The 17,517-nt window shown below is 48.6% G+C and overlaps 1 protein-coding gene across 2 annotated transcripts in view; it reads right to left on the reverse strand.

Moving 5' to 3' along the window:
• Positions 1 to 1,507: 1,507 nt before the first annotated feature.
• Positions 1,508 to 17,517, reverse strand: part of LOC139577348 (chondroitin sulfate proteoglycan 4-like) — an 85,986-nt gene continuing 69,976 nt past the window's right edge. Inside the window, exons 12-15 of one of the 2 annotated variants that reach the window (XM_071404400.1) lie at positions 9,602 to 9,774; positions 8,455 to 8,638; positions 5,796 to 6,118; positions 1,508 to 5,581 (exon numbers count right to left, since the gene is read on the reverse strand). In XM_071404400.1, coding sequence (XP_071260501.1) covers positions 3,809 to 5,581; positions 5,796 to 6,118; positions 8,455 to 8,638; positions 9,602 to 9,774 — 2,453 coding nt within the window. In that variant the 3' untranslated portion in view covers positions 1,508 to 3,808. Of the gene's footprint in view, positions 5,582 to 5,795; positions 6,119 to 7,950; positions 8,639 to 9,601; positions 9,775 to 17,517 lie in introns of both variants that reach the window. The other variant, XM_071404399.1, reaches the window with a different exon arrangement.

The raw sequence follows: 17,517 nt of genomic DNA on the forward strand, positions 1-17,517 counted from the left end.
GGGGTGAATTGGCCATCTGGCAATTCTGGCAAATGCCAGATGGGCTGGACCATCTTTAGTTGGGTGGGGGGGTAGAAATTGACACATATGTATATGTATACTGTATATATACAAATAAAACAATAGAAAAGTTGACATGGCCAGTGGCCCATGGGCCTGTTAGATATTTTCAAAATCTATATATTTTTTTTGCGCAATTTCTGTTATACTATAAATTAGCATTTGGCTGATCAGCGGACAGCAGTCCGGTTTCTCCAGGCTGTGATCAGTGGGCAGCGGCCCGGTTTCTCCAGGCTGTGATCAGTGGGCAGCGACCCGGTTTCCTCAGGCTGTGATCAGTGGGCAGCGGCCCGGTTTCCTCAGGCTGTGATCAGTGGGCAGCGGTCCGGTTTCCTCAGGCTGTGATCAGTGGGCAGCGGCCCGGTTTCCTCAGGCTGTGATCAGTGGGCAGCGGCCCGGTTTCCTCAGGCTGTGATCAGTGGGCAGCGGTCCGGTTTCCTCAGGCTGTGATCAGTGGGCAGCGGCCCGGTTTCCTCAGGCTGTGATCAGTGGGCAGCGGCCCGGTTTCCTCAGGCTGTGATCAGTGGGCAGCGGCCCGGTTTCCTCAGGCTGTGATCAGTGGGCAGCGGCCCGGTTTCCTCAGGCTGTGATCAGTGGGCAGCGGCCCGGTTTCCTCAGGCTGTGATCAGTGGGCAGCGGCCCGGTTTCCTCAGGCTGTGATCAGTGGGCAGCGGTCCGGTTTCCTCAGGCTGTGATCAGTGGGCAGCGGTCCGGTTTCCTCAGGCTGTGATCAGTGGGCAGCGGCCCGGTTTCCTCAGGCTGTGATCAGTGGGCAGCGGCCCGGTTTCCTCAGGCTGTGATCAGTGGGCAGCGGCCCGGTTTCCTCAGGCTGTGATCAGTGGGCAGCGGCCCGGTTTCCTCAGGCTGTGATCAGTGGGCAGCGGCCCGGTTTCCTCAGGCTGTGATCAGTGGGCAGCGGCCCGGTTTCCTCAGGCTGTGATCAGTGGGCAGCGGCCCGGTTTCCTCAGGCTGTGATCAGTGGGCAGCGGCCCGGTTTCTCCAGGCTGTGATCAGTGGGCAGCGGCCCGGTTTCCTCAGGCTGTGATCAGTGGGCAGTGGCCCGGTTTCCTCAGGCTGTGATCAGTGGGCAGCGGCCCGGTTTCCTCAGGCTGTGATCAGTGGGCAGCGGCCCGGTTTCCTCAGGCTGTGATCAGTGGGCAGCGGTCCGGTTTCCTCAGGCTGTGATCAGTGGGCAGCGGCCCGGTTTCTCCAGGCTGTGATCAGTGGGCAGCGGCCCGGTTTCCTCAGGCTGTGATCAGTGGGCAGCGGCCCGGTTTCCTCAGGCTGTGATCAGTGGGCAGCGGCCCGGTTTCTCCAGGCTGTGATCAGTGGGCAGCGGCCCGGTTTCTCCAGGCTGTGATCAGTGGGCAGCGGCCCGGTTTCTCCAGGCTGTGATCAGTGGGCAGCGGCCCGGTTTCCTCAGGCTGTGATCAGTGGGCAGCGGTCCGGTTTCCTCAGGCTGTGATCAGTGGGCAGCGGCCCGGTTTCCTCAGGCTGTGATCAGTGGGCAGCGGCCCGGTTTCCTCAGGCTGTGATCAGTGGGCAGCGGTCCGGTTTCCTCAGGCTGTGATCAGTGGGCAGCGGCCCGGTTTCTCCAGGCTGTGATCAGTGGGCAGCGGCCCGGTTTCTCCAGGCTGTGATCAGTGGGCAGCGGTCCGGTTTCTCCAGGCTGTGATCAGTGGGCAGCGGCCCGGTTTCTCCAGGCTGTGATCAGTGGGCAGCGGTCCGGTTTCTCCAGGCTGTGATCAGTGGGCAGCGGTCCGGTTTCTCCAGGCTGTGCTGAGGCAGACTCACATTGAACGGGTCAAACGCGTCATCAGCAAAGCCACCGGCGCCGACTCGATCATCAGTTAGCCACGTGTATCACGGATCATAAAAAGAAAAGGGAGCATATAAAATGTAGAAAGAGCACATTCTACATTGTCACCTGACTCACAACGTCCTAGTTTTTTGTGTGTGGCTAAAAACAATGATTTGGTCAAACAGTAAAGTGCGTTATCCTCATGACTCCTGTAATGAAAGTGTCTTCCCTGCCGCTCCAACCTCGCTGGGGGCCTGCTGCTGTGATGAGCAAGCCACTCTCCTATCTTTTTATTTAACCTTTATTTAACTAGGCAAGTCGGTTAAGAACAAATTCTTACTTACAATCACGGTCGAGGAACAGTGGGTTAACTGCCTTGTTCAGGAGGCAGAACAGTGGGTTAACTGCCTTGTTCAGGAGGCAGAACAGTGGGTTAACTGCCTTGTTCAGGAGGCAGAAAAACAGATTTTACCTTGTCAGCTCGGGGATTCAATCCAGCAACCTTTCGGTTACTGGCCTAACGCTCTAACCACTAGGCTACCTATCCCCTCTTGCGCTCGAGATAAAAATATGTTCTGATCATATAACATTTCAAAATAAATAGCAGGAAAACAGATTTGGAAGCTTCTTCCCCTTGTCCATGTCGAGGAGGGTCTCAGCTTTCTGTAGGTATAATTTGTATTTCTCAACTCACAATATTCAGCTCAATAACAACTATTTTACAAGCAAGATATTATTTTTTATATGGCTTTGAGATATTGAGCAGAGAGCGTTTCAAATGCACACTGGCCATTGCGTGTGAAAAGGCCTCATGGGTAGTTGCCTACAACTGTAAAGTTATTTTTAGTACATTACATTTACTGTTGGATGAATACATGGCTACTAGCAGTGAGTATCACAGGCGGCTGGTGGCACCTTAATTAGGGAGGACAGCTCATAACAGAGTGTCAGAGTGTCTGATGTCATTCCATTACTCCCTTCCAGACATTATTATGAGCCGTCTTCCCCTCAACAGCCTTTTATAGTGGTCTAGTTAATGTGTTTTAAGTTTCCACTTCCTGTTTCTGTTGTCCTGCTTGGGGGTTGGTATAGTTTACCACGCTCACTGCTTGCAGGGCGGCAGGGTAGCCTAGTGGTTAGAGCGTTGGACCAGTATAAGGTAAAGGTTGCAGTTCGAATCCCCGAGCTGACAAGGTAAAAATCTGTCGTTCTGCCCCTGAACAAGGCAGTTTAACCCCACTGTTCCTAGGTTGCAAAGTGGGGATAGTGGTTGTCATGGGCTACCAGCTCCTTATTAGGTTGCAAAGTGGGGGTAGTGGTTGTCATGGGCTACCAGCTCCTTATTAGGTTGTAAAGTGGGGGTAGTGGTTGTCATTCCCAGTACTAATTATGTTGCAAAGTGGGGGTAGTGGTTGTCATTCCCAGTACTAATTATGTTGCAAAGTGGGGATAGTGGTTGTCATAGGCTACCAGCTCCTTATTAGGTTGCAAAGTGGGGGTAGTGGTTGTCATGGGCTACCAGCTCCTTATTAGGTTGTAAAGTGGGGGTAGTGGTTGTCATAGGCTACCAGCTCCTTATTATGTTGCAAAGTGGGGGTAGTGGTTGTCATGGGCTACCAGCTCCTTATTATGTTGCAAAGTGGGGATAGTGGTTGTCATGGGCTACCAGCTCCTTATTAGGTTGCAAAGTGGGGATAGTGGTTGTCATAGGCTACCAGCTCCTTATTATGTTGCAAAGTGGGGATAGTGGTTGTCATTCCCAGTGCTGATTGTGCTTAGCTTCGGTAGAAAATTCTTTGATTATATCACAAAACAAATAGTACAGTAGTGTCATGGTTTACAGTATAACGATGAGTGGGGTTGGTGGGCGTGTTAGGAATGGATGTTAGTGTACAGGGTAGACAGTCCACTTCCACACCCCACCCCTAGGTGGCAGCAGCTACAGAGTCATACCCAGTATTGGTTCTGCTGTAGAGTGGGGGGCGTGGTCCTAATGAGCTGGGCTGAACTCTCTGGATCTACACCGTTCCACGAGCAAAGTGGCAGTGATGTGGAGTTGCTAACTAAGCCCTGATTGGCTGAAGGAAGCAGCCTGTCCAGGGCAGGGCTACTGGGGCTCAGTGGGGTCACAGTTACCGTGGGAACAGCCGCGCTCCTTTGCGACTGGCCGTTATAGGCCGGTGGGGTTGAGGGTGAGGGTGAGGGTGGCGGCTTCGGGGTGACAGGTTTCTGTTTCCTCTTCCTGTTGCGTCGCAGCAGCAGAACCAGCACCACCAGGATTATGACCAATAAGAGCATGGCCAGGAGAGGTAGGATCACCAATATCAGGTTGGAGGGGGAATGAGGGAATGACTCTACACGGACCGGTGTATTCACAAAGGGAATCTCATTGCCGTCTCCTTTACTCAGAGTGGGCTTGCCCAGAGTAGTATCTGTACCTGCCGAGTCGTTCCGGTTGGTGTTCCCCCAGCGGTTGCGACCTTTGAACTTCTGGTGGGTCTTGCTGGGTCTCTGTGTGGAAAGGAGGGAGGTGGACATGGAGGGTAGTGCCGTCCCAACACCAAACACTGTCGTTTGGTTCAGAGGCTGAGAGAAAGGACTGCTGGTGGTCAGGATGGGACTGCTGGTGGTCAGGATGGGACTGCTGGTGGTTAGGACTAGCGATGGATCATACGGAACGACAGTGAACCGGAACTCTCCCCTGGCAGGTGGGACGTTCTCCGCTTTCAGAATGAACACCAAAGAGTCGTTCAGCTCCTGCACTCCAGTCATGTTAGCGTTGAGCTCGAAGGATAGCCTCTCCTGCTTCACATCCTGAAAGGAGAATGACTCCAGTGGCTTGGTTTTCTTACCAGCTTTGGGTTTTCCTCGGACCAGCTTTCCATACTTTGGATGAGAGACAACCTCGAAGAAAGGGTCGCTGACGGATAGAGAAGCCAGCTCAGTTGCGTTGAGGAAACCAGTGTTGAGTTTGACCACGATGCCATTGGGTATTCTCACCCCCTCGCCAAACCTGACCAGGGGCTTAACCGTGATGTTGACAACCTGGTTCGTCAGGTTAGCTTCCGATGTAAACGCGGTGAACTCAAAGCTGTCCTGACCAGACGTGAGGGTCACCATGTGATAAAACAAGCTACCCGTCCTTAAGTCCTCCTGCTCAAACTGGCTGACCTCCTGGTCATCCAGCCGAAGGATCTTGCCATACCGTGGCGCGGCGGTGATCCGGTAGTGAACAGTTGTGTTTTTTCCGTTGGTCTCTGCCACCAGACTCTCCTGGGTTAAAACCACAGACGTCTGTCCCTGCTCCAGAGCCAGCCCAGTGTTGTTGATAAGGGAGATGGTGATCTCCGTCACCTCGAGGTTGAAGAGCTTATAGACCGGTTTGTGATGGCCATCGGAAACACTAAAATAAAACACCCCAGAAGCCCGGCTTCCATCATGGACAAAGTACACCTCCCCACTGTTGATCTGAGCCTGAGTGAAGGCCACGACAGACTCGTTAAGGCTTCCTCCAAGGGCCAGATAGCCGTTGTTGGGCTTGCTGATGACGATGTACTGGATGTCCTCTGAAGGGTTGTCCAAGTCTTCCACATTGAGGTTCTCCGCCCCCAGGGCCACTGTGTCCCCCTGCACTACGCTCAGACTGGGGGCTTTGGTCTTCAGAACGGGCGGCTGGTCGTTGACTGGGATCACCGTGATGTTGAACCACTCCTCCAGAACCTGATTAAAGAAGAGTATGACTTTATTTTGTAAAATGGAATCTTGTCTTCTGCATTAGAGTTTGAAGCAGAGCTTCCAGTATCCTCAATGAGGCAATTCATTTTGCAGCATACACAATGTTCAAACAGATTTAAAAAAATGTACTTTTAAAAACAGTCCAGAAATAAACAGTTGGATAAAAGTGTGCAAAATACAAGTTAGCAACATTAAGTACCTGGCTGTCGTCCGAAGGGCGCTGGGCCGGCTTCCCCTTGGGGTTCAGCCAGGTGCCGAAGACAAAGCGGTCGTGGAGCGTCTCGGAGTCGTCATGCCGGTACGTGATGCCATACTTGTTGAGGATGTACTGGGAGAAGTTGGGTTTCTCCACGGTGAGGTTCCTCTCTCCCACCACAATGACCCCGTGCTGGGGTAGAGACTTTACCTGGAACCAGATCTCGTGAGAGCTGCGCTGGGGTGTGGGCAGCTTGGACATAAGGTTAGACGCATCCAGCTTGGACTTGTCGATGACGATGCGGTCACCCTCAGTCACCACAGCACCTAGAATGCAACGAGAGACAAGTCGGTATGGAGGACCGAAGCTGCCATAATTACTGTGCATTCAGAAAATATTCAAACCACTTCCCTTTTTCCACATTTTGTTACGTTCCAGCCTTATTCTAAAATGGATAAAATAAAACAATTTCCTCATCAATCTACACACAATAGTGCATAATGACAAAGCAAAAATAGGTTTTTAGAATTTTTTGCAAATGTATTAAGAATAAGAAACGGATGCCTTATTTACATAACTGTTCAGACCCTTTGGTATAAGACTCAAAATTAAGCTCAGGTCCCGCAGTTGACAGTGCATGTCAGAGCAAAAACCAAGCCATGAGCTCCGAGACAGGATTGTGTCGAGGCACAGATCTGGGGAAAGGAACCTAAACATTTCTGCAGCATTGAAGGTCCCTAAGAACACAGTGTCCTCCATCATTCTGAAATGGAAGAAGTTTGGAACCACCAAGACTCTTCCTTGAGCTGGCCGCCCGGCCAAACTGAAAAATCAGGGGAGAAGGGCCTTGGTCAGGGAGGTGACCAAGAATCCGATGGTCACTCTGATAGAGCTCCAGAGTTTCTCTGTGGAGATGGGAGAACCTTCCAGAAGGACAACCATCTCTGCAGCCCTTCACCAATCAGGCCTTTATAGTAGAGTGGCTAGACGGAAGTCACTCTTCAGTAAAAGGCACATGACAGCCTGCTTGGAGTTTGCCAAAAGGCACCTAAAGGACTCTAAAAGATTATATTGTTTGATGAAACCAATATTGAACTCTTTGGCCTGAATGCCAAGCGTCACGTCTGGAGGAAACCTGGCACCATCCCTACGGTGAAGCATGGTGGTGGCAGCATCATGCTGTGGGGATGTTTTTCAGTGGCAGGGACTGGGAGACTAGTCAGGATCGAGGGAAAGATGAATGGAGCAAAGTATAGAGAGATCCTTGATGAAAACCTGCTCCAGAGCGCTGAGGACCTCAGACTGGGGGCGAAGGTTCACCTTCTAACAGGACAGCGACCCTTAGTACACAGCCAAGACAACGCAGGAGTGGCTTCGGGACAAGTCTCAGAATGTCCTTGAGTGTCCCAGCCAGAGCCTGGACTTGAACATGATCGAACATCTCTAGAGAGACCTGAAAATAGCTGTGCAGCGATGCTCCCCATCCAACCTGACAAGAGCTTGAGAGGATCTGCAGAGAAGAATGGGAGAAACTCCCAGACTTGTAGCGTCATACCAAAGAAGAGACTCAAGGCTGTAATCGCTGGCAACGGTGCTTCATCAAAGTACTGAGTAAAGGTCTGAATACTTATATAAATGAGATATCAGTTTTTAGTTTTTAATACATTTGCAAACATTTCTAAAAACCTGTTTTTGCTTTGTCATTATGAGGTATTGTTGGTAGATTGATGAGGGGAAAGAACGATTTAATCCATTTTAGAATAAGACTAACGTAACAAAATGTTAAAAAAGGTGTCTGAATACTTTCCAAATGCACTGTATGTGTGCAATCATTCATCCTTTTATTTATTTATCCATTTATTTATCCATTTATCCATATATTTAGCCATTTATTTATCGATTCATTTATTCATCTATCCATTTATTTATCCATTTATTTATCCATTTATTTATCCATTCATTTATTTTTTGCATTTATCTATTTGTGTGTTTTATTTATTAATTTAATTCTAATTTTGGCAGCTTTGGTCCACCCATGGGTAAAAAAATAAATATGTTGCTAATATTTCATACCCCTTAATTGTATAATATTCATGAAAAATGAACTTTGCATAATGTCTAGTTGTTGTACATCATCAAGGATTCACCGACAGCCCACCTGTGTTAGCGAGGAGCAGAGTCACCGACAGCCCACCTGTGTTAGCGAGGAGCAGAGTCACCGACAGCCCACCTGTGTTAGCGAGGAGCAGAGTCACCGACAGCCCACCTGTGTTAGCGAGGAGCAGAGTCACCGACAGCCCACCTGTGTTAGCGAGGAGCAGAGTCACCGACAGCCCACCTGTGTTAGCGAGGAGCAGAGTCACCGACAGCCCACCTGTGTTAGCGAGGAGCAGAGTCACCGACAGCCCACCTGTGTTAGCGAGGAGCAGAGTCACCGACAGCCCACCTGTGTTAGCGAGGAGCAGAGTCACCGACAGCCCACCTGTGTTAGCGAGGAGCAGAGTCACCGACAGCCCACCTGTGTTAGCGAGGAGCAGAGTCACCGACAGCCCACCTGTGTTAGCGAGGAGCAGAGTCACCGACAGCCCACCTGTGTTAGCGAGGAGCAGAGTCACCGACAGCCCACCTGTGTTAGCGAGGAGCAGAGTCACCGACAGCCCACCTGTGTTAGCGAGGAGCAGAGTCTGGCGGTCGCGTCCAGCGTTCTCATAGGAGATGTCCATCTCGAAGGTCTCGTTCTCCAGGGAAGCTGGAGGTGAGGACACCGAGAAGGTCATGGAGTCCATGGCGGACCAGCCAACCGACGCCACAAGACTCTGGATGTACAGAATCTCCCGCTGGTCCACCTGAGACACACACACACACAGAGAGACCAGAAATCAGTGAAGGCTGGTGTTACTATGAATCGGAAGGGCAAGCCTGGGAATTTCCCCACTTTTGTAACCTAAACTTGGCCCCACTTTTGTATCCCCATTTCAACGTAACCAACAAAAACTAAAGCGTTAGACAAAACACTGAACATCAGAACTTTAGTCATCAACGAATAATTCAAGACGTGAACCCTTCACATGAGTTGCTTCTTCCGCTGGAGAAGATCTAGTCTGTGGTTGATTTTCAGAATTTAAACATATGTATAATGCATGTCTATGTACTCCGCTGTAGAGAGTGTGACCTGAGGCCTTATCCAATCAAAAACACTGACCACGCTTCCCGCCAAGGCCAAACAACATTTGTTGTGGCTTGAATTGGAATTTATATCCTGTGGAGTTTCCTACTGTTTGTTTCTCACCGTAAATATTGTTTTACTGAACAAATGAATCAGAATACACTCTCCCACACAGTGCAAGAAGAGTCTTATTTTGTCCTCTCGTAGAAACTACTGCGGCAATACAATACCAGTCAAAAGTTTGGACACACCTACTCATTCCAAGGTTTTTCTTAAACTATTTTCGACATTGTAGAATAATAGTGAAGACATCAACACTATGAAATAACAGATATGGAGTCATGTAGTAACCAAAAAAGTGTTAAACAAATCAAAATATTTTCTATTTTAGATTCTTCAAAGTAGCCACCCTTTGCCTTGATGACGGCTTTGCACAAGTCTTACTGTATGTATCAAGTGCTGATCCAGGATCTGTCTATTTAATCATATTAATTGTGATCTAAAAGGCAAAACGTTACCAGCAATCCAACTCAGTTGTAGGAATATGGGCCCTGGTCTCCCCTGTCCAAATAATCGTATTGATTATGAAAAGTAATCCTAAAATCAGCACTCCTCAGGTTCTGGTTAGTTGTTAGGTTCTTACCATTGTCTGTGTGAAGGAGGAGACGTCAACAGTCAAATTATCAGACAGCACTGTCACCAGTCTGCCTAGTTTTGGTCGACGAATCACGTTGAAGGTAATGGTGCGGTTGGATGTGTCGCTCTTGTCATTGGTCACCGCCTGCAGGTCCTCCTTGGTGATTGGTGTAGTAGAGCCTGTTTATGGTGAAACAATATCGGTAAATAAATGCTCCAACATATGGACCCATGGAGGATGTAACCTCTTCAAAGGGGGAGACACCCTGGACCCAAACTGTTACAGACCTATATCCATCCTGCCCTGCCTATCTAAGGTCTTCGAAAGCCAAGTCAACAAACAGATCACTGACCATCTCGAATCCCACCGTACCTTCTCCGCTGTGCAATCCGGTTTCCGAGCCGGTCACGGGTGCACCTCAGCCACGCTCAAGGTACTAAACGATATCATAACCGCCATCGATAAAAGACATTACTGTGCAGCCGTCTTCATCGACCTGGCCAAGGCTTTCGACTCTGTCAATCACCATATTCTTATCGGCAGACTCAGTAGCCTCGGTTTTTCTAATGACTGCCTTGCCTGGTTCACCAACTACTTTGCAGACAGAGTTCAGTGTGTCAAATCGGAGGGCATGTTGTCCGGTCCTCTGGCAGTCTCTATGGGGGTACCACAGGGTTCAATTCTCGGGCCGACTCTTTTCTCTGTATACATCAATGATGTTGCTCTTGCTGCGGGCGATTCCCTGATCCACCTCTACGCAGAACCTCCAAACGAGCTTCAATGCCATACAACACTCCTTCCGTGGCCTCCAACTGCTCTTAAACGCTAGTAAAACCAAATGCATGCTTTTCAACCGTTCGCTGCCTGCACCCGCACGCCCGACTAGCATCACCACCCTGGACGGTTCCGACCTAGAATATGTGGACATCTATAAGTACCTAGGTGTCTGGCTAGACTGCAAACTCTCCTTCCAGACTCATATCAAACATCTCCAATCCAAAATCAAATCAAGAATCGGCTTTCTATTCCGCAACAAAGCCTCCTTCACTCACGCCGCCAAACTTACCCTAGTAAAACTGACTATCCTACCGATCCTCGACTTCGGCGATGTCATCTACAAAATAGCTTCCAATACTCTACTCAGCAAACTGGATGCAGTTTATCACAGTGCCATTCGTTTTGTTACTAAAGCACCTTATACGACCCACCACTGCGACCTGTATGCCCTAGTCGGCTGGCCCTCGCTACATGTTCGTCGTCAGACCCACTGGCTCCAGGTCATCTACAAGGCTATGCTAGGTAAAGTGCCGCCTTATCTCAGTTCACTGGTCACGATGGCTACACCCACCCGCAGCACGCGCTCCAGCAGGTGTATCTCACTGATCATCCCTAAAGCCAAAACCTCATTTGGACGCCTTTCCTTCCAGTTCTCTGCTGCCTGCGACTGGAACGAATTGCAAAAATCTCTGAAGTTGGAGACTTTTATCTCCCTCAACAACTTTAAAAATCTGCTATCCGAGCAGCTAACCGATCGCTGCAGCTGTACATAGTCCATCTGTAAACTACCCACCCAATTTACCTACTTCACCCCCCATACTGCTTTTATTTATTTACTTTTCTGCTCTTTTGCACACCAGTATCTCTTCTTGCACATGATCATCTGATGATTTATCACTCCAGTGTTAATCTGCTAAATTGTAATTATTCGATTTATTGCCTACCTCATGCCTTTTGCACACATTGTATATAGATTCTCTTTTTTTTCTACCATGTTATTGACTTGTTTATTGTTTACTCCATGTGTAACTCTGTGTTGTCTGTTCACACTGCTATGCTTTATCTTGGCCAGGTCGCAGTTGCAAATGAGAACTTGTTCTCAACTAGCCTACCTGGTTAAATAAAGGTGAAATAAAAAATAAATAAAAAACCATGGCGCCGGAGAAGAAGGCTGACGTTTTACCGGTTGTTTGTTTGTTTTTTGTTTATTTGCTTTGTTTGTCACTTATTTTTGTAAACCTATTTTGTACATAATGTTGCTGCTACCGTCTCTTATGACCAAAAATAAGTTCTGGACATCAGGACTGCGATTAATCACCACGGACTGGTAGAATCCTCTTTTTTTTCCTTTCACGAGTCTGACGAGCCCGACGCAAATTATATACTGCTTTCTCAGGAACAGTCCCCAGTCCCCAGATTTGCGTTAAGAGAAGGCAGAGAAAAAGGGGCCAGAGGGAGGGCTGCATTCTGAGAATTCGTAGGCGATCGAATAAACCCCCATTCTGCTAGCAAACGTGCAATCTTTGGGAATTAAAATCGATGACCTACGCAGAAGATTAAACTACCAACAGGACATTCAAAACTGTAATATCTTATGCTTCACGGAGGCATGGCTGAACGACGACATTATCAACATACAGCTGCCTGGTTATACGATGTACCGGCAGGATAGAACAGCGGCGTCTGGTAAGACAAGGGGCGGCGGACTATGTATTTTTGTAAATAACAGCTGGTGTACGACATCTAAGGAACTGTTCAAGACGACTGTGCAAATAACACTGAAACATGCATGAGAGCACTAGCTGTACCGGAAGACTGTGCCATCACGCTCTCCGTAGACAACAACAGCTGGTGCAGGAAGTCTCGAGCTATAGCTCGCCTGAGGTAGAGTATCTCATGATAAGCTGTAGACCACACTACCTACCTAGAGAGTTTTCATCTGTATTCTTTGTAGCTGTTTACATACCACCAGAGTCAGAGGCTGGCACTAAGACCGAACTCAATGAGCTGTATTCCGTCATAAGCAAACAAGAAAACGCTCACCCAGAGGCGACCAGAGGCGACGCTCCTAGTAGCTTTAATGCAGGGAAACTTTATTCCATTTGATCAAATTTCTATCAGTATGTTAAATGTGCAACCAGAGGGAAAAACCTCTGAACCACCTTTACTCCACATACAGAGCCGCATACCAATATCACCCTCAACCTCCATTTGGATTTGATCACAATTCTATTCTCCTGATTCCTGCTTCCAAGCAAAAATTCAAGCAGGAAGCCCCAGTAACTAGATTAATAAAAAAGTGGTAAGATGAAGCAGATGCTAAGCTATAGGATTGTTTTGCTAGCACAGACTGGAATATGTTCCAGAATTCCTACGATGGCATTGAGGAGTACACCACATCAGTCATTGTCTTCATCAATAAGTGCATCGATGACGTCGTCCACACACAGACCGTACGTACATACCCCAACCAGAAGCCATGGATTACAGGCAACATCCGCACTGTGCTAAAGGCTAGAGCTGACACTTTCAATGAGCGAGACTCTAACCCGGAAGCTTATAAGAAATCCCGCTATGCCCTCCGACAAACCATCAAACAGGCAAAGCTTCAATACAGTACGAAGCTAGAATCATACTACACTGGCTCCGACGCTCGTCAGATGTGGCAGGGCTTGCAAACAATTACAGACTGCAAAGGGAAGCACAGCCGAGAGCTGCCCAGCGACACGAGCCTACCAGACGAGCTAAAGAACTTCTATGCTCGCTTCGAGGCAAATAACACTGAAACATGCATGAGAACACCAGCTGTTCCGGAAGACTGTGTGATTACGCTCTTGGCAGCCGATGTGAGTAAGACCTTTAAACAGGTCAACATTCCCAAGGCCGCAGGGCCAGACGGATTACTAGGATGTGTACTGCGAGCATGCGCTGACCAACTGGCAAGTGTCTTCCCTGACATTTTCAACTTCTCCCTGTCAGTCTGTAATACCAACATATTTTAAGCAGACCACCATCGTGCCTGTGCCCAAGAACACTAAGGTAACCTGCCTAAATGACTACTGACCCATAGCAATCACATCTGTAGCCATGAAATGCCTTGAAAGGCTGGTCATGGCTCACATCAACACCATCATCCCAGAAACCCTAGATCCACTCAAATTTTCATTCCGCCCCAACAGATCCACAGATGATGCAATCTCTATTGCCACTCCACACTGCCCTTTCCCACCTGGACAAAAGGAACACCTGTGTGAGAATGCTATTCATTGACTACAGCTCAGCGTTCAACACCATAGTACCCTCAAAGCTCATCAATAAGCTAAGGACCCTGGGACTAAACACCTCCCTCTGCAACTGGATCTTGGACTTCCTGACGGGCCACCCCCAGGTGGTAAGGGTAGGTAACAACACATCCGCCACGATGATTCTCAACATAGGGGCCCCTCGGGTGCATTCTCAGTCCCCTCCTGTACTCCCTGTTCACTCATGACTGCACGGCCAGGCACGACTCCAACACCATCATTAAGGTTGCCAATGACAACAGTAGTAGGCCTGATCACCGACAACGACTAGGCAGCCTGTCGGGAGGAGGTCAGAGACCTGGCCGTGTGGTGCCAGGACAACAACCTCTCCATCAACGTGATCAAGACAAAGAAGATGATTGTGGACTACAGGAAAAAGAGGACCGAGCACGCCCGCATTCGCATAGTCACAATCATATAGCATATCCTAGAACCTATAGGCACACATAATGATACATAAAACCTTTAAAGTGAACAAATGATGGGTAGCTACAGTGCCTTCGTAAAGTATTCAGACCCCTTGACTTTTTCCACATTTTGGTAGATTACAGCCTTATTCTAAATATATATATATTTTTTCCCTTCATCAATCTACACACAATACCCCATAATGACATCACAATACCCCATAATGACATCACAATACCCCATAATGACATTTTAGCTGATATCACATTTACATAAGTATTCAGACCCTTTACTCAGTAATTTGTTGAAGCACCTTTGGCAACAATTACATCCTTGAGTCTTCTTGGGTATGACGCTACAAGCTTGGCTCACCTGTATTTGGGGAGTTTCTCCCATTCTTCTCTGCAGAGCCTCTCAAGCGCTGTCAGGTTGGATGGGGAGCGTTGCTGCACAGCTATTTTCTGGTCTCTCCAGAGATGTTCGATCGGTTTCAAGTCCGGGCTCTGGCTGGGCCACTCAAGAAAATTGAGACTTGTATCAAAGCCACTCCTGCATTGTCTTGGCTGTGTTCTTTGTGTTGTTGTCCTGTTGGAAGGTGAACCTTCGCCCCAGTCTGAGGTCCTGAGCGCTCTGGAGCAGGTTTGCATCAAGGATCTCTCTGTACTTTGCTCAGTTAATCTTTGCCTCAATCCTGACTAGTCTCCTAGTCCCTGCCGCTGAAAACATCCCCACAGCATGATGCTGCTACCAACATGCTTCACTGTATGGATGGTGTCAGGTTTCCTCCAGAAGTGACGCTTGACATTCAGGCCAAAGAGTTCAATCTTGGTTTCATCAGACCAGAGAATCTTGTTTCTCATGGTCTGAGTCCTTTAGGTGCCTTTTGGAAAACTCCAAGCGGGCTGTCATGTGCCTTTTACTGAGGAGTGACTTCCATCTGGCCACTCCACCATAAAGGCCTGATTGGTGGAGTGCTGCAGAGATGGTTGGCCTTCTGGAAGGTTCTCCCATCTCCACAGAGAGCTCTGTCAGTGACCATTGGTATTCTTGGTCACCTCCCTGACCAAGGCCCTTCTCCTCCGATTGCCCAGTTTGGCCAGGCAGCCAGCTCTAGGAAGAGTGTTGGTGGTTCTAAACTTCTTCCATTTATGAATGATGGAGGCCACTGTGTTCTTGGGGACCTTCAATGCTGCAGAATGTTTTGGTACCCTTCCCCAGATCTGTGCCTCGACACAATACTGTCTCGGGGCTCTATGGACAATTTCTTCGATCTCATGGCTTGGTTTTTGCTCTGACATGCACTGTCAACTGTGGGACCTTATATAGACAGGTGTGTGCCTTTCCAAATCATGTCCAATCAGTTGAATTTACCACAGGTGGACTCCAATCAAGTTGTAGAAACATCTCAAGGATGATCAATGGAAACAGGATGCACCTGAGATCAATTTTGAGTCTCATAGCAAAGAGTCTGAATACTTATGTAAATAAGGTATTTCTTTTTGACATTTTTTTTATACATTTGCAAAAATTCTGAAAAACTGTTTTCACTTTGTAATTATGGGGTATTGTGTGTAATCCATTTTAGAATAAGGCTGTGACAAAATAAAATGTGGAAAAAGTCAAGGGGTCTGAATACTTTCCGAAGGTACTGTATGTCACAACAACTTGGTGTTTGAAAATACTACACATTTTATGTGGATCTTCTGAAGGTAAGTTATAGTTATATATATACCTATATATATATATATATATATATACCATAGTATATACATAGTTATGGTCATTGTTATATAGCCTAACTCCCAATATGTCAAAGTGTTTTCCAAATGTGTAGGTACACTTTTATTATGGGTGAACCTCGTCATAATCTCAACACTTCCAACAAAAACCAGTCTGACGACACAGTTTAAAAGGCGGTATCGAGTGTCCTCATTAAAGCTATCCTCCGAAGGCTGTTAACTCCAGACTGTGCTGAACATATTGTTGTGCAGTGGCACACTGTGTGAAAACAGACAGAGGGAAACATCTTTTGATCTTTAAAAAAACAGTGTGGCAAAGACATCACAAACCCACAAACACATGTTGGAGCCTTGTGATATAAACAAGTCATATAACCCTACTGAGAGTAGTCTGACGATGGTGGAGATGATGAAAACAGAGGAGAGAGGGTGATGAGCAAACAAAGTGATGTTCATTCCTCTCTTTCTCCCACCCCTCCTCCTCTCTCCTCCTTCTCTCCCAGGCCTCTCCAGGGACTCTTCTTCCTAAGTGGAAGAAGAGGAGGAGGAGGTTGTCTACATTTTTCTTCGTCATTCATGTGCAGACAGTGAAAATGTGCTTGTGTCCCTCAGTGTGGGTGGCCTCTTTCGCTACAAGGAGAAATACACGACCACATCTAGATCAACACTATTGTCTGCTTTAGTTTTAAAAACCAGAAACGACAGGCTATTTCTGACCATGGTTTTTATACAGGAACTAAACGTAGACCACCTACAGGGATGGGACCTTGGAAACGATGTCTGTTCTGCTTTAGTGCGTCATGAGGAGTTTCAATCACTGCACCTGTTACACTTTTGAAAATCAAAACTCCAATATGAATAAAATACGATCCCAATCAGTATATCGAGAGCGGAGTGGGTAGCAGAGAGCGGAGTGGGTAGCAGAGAGCGGAGTGGGTGGCAGAGAGCGGAGTGGGTAGCAGAGAGCGGAGTGGGCAGCAGAGAGCGGAGTGGGTAGCAGAGAGCGGAGTGGGTAGCAGAGAGCGGAGTGGGTAGCAGAGAGCGGAGTGGGTAGCAGAGAGCGGAGTGGGTAGCAGAGAGCGGAGTGGGTGGCAGAGAGCGGAGTGGGTAGCAGAGAGCGGAGTGGGTAGCAGAGAGCGGAGTGGGTAGCAGAGAGCGGAGTGGGTAGCAGAGAGCGGAGTGGGTAGCAGAGAGCGGAGTGGGTAGCAGAGAGCGGAGTGGGTAGCAGAGAGCGGAGTGGGTAGCAGAGAGCGGAGTGGGTAGCAGAGAGCGGAGTGGGTAGCAGAGAGCGGAGTCGGTAGCAGAGAGCGGAGTGGGTAGCAGAGAGCGGAGTGGGTAGCAGAGAGCGGAGTGGGTAGCAGAGAGCGGAGTGGGTAGCAGAGAGCGGAGTGGGTAGCAGAGAGCGGAGTGGGTAGCAGAGAGCGGAGTGGGTAGCAGAGAGCGGAGTGGGTAGCAGAGAGCGGAGTGGGTAGCAGAGAGCGGAGTGGGTAGCAGAGAGCGGAGTGGGTAGCAGAGAGCGGAGTGGGTAGCAGAGAGCAGAGTGGGTAGCAGAGAGCGGAGTCGGTAGCAGAGAGCGGAGTCGGTAGCAGAGAGCGGAGTCGGTAGCAGAGAGCGGAGTCGGTAGCAGAGAGCGGAGTGGGTAGCAGAGAGCGGAGTGGGTAGCAGAGAGCGGAGTGGGTAGCAGAGAGCGGAGTGG

The sequence above is a fragment of the Salvelinus alpinus genome, chromosome 5 (assembly GCF_045679555.1).
Source record: "Salvelinus alpinus chromosome 5, SLU_Salpinus.1, whole genome shotgun sequence".
In the NCBI taxonomy this organism is placed as follows: domain Eukaryota; kingdom Metazoa; phylum Chordata; class Actinopteri; order Salmoniformes; family Salmonidae; genus Salvelinus; species Salvelinus alpinus.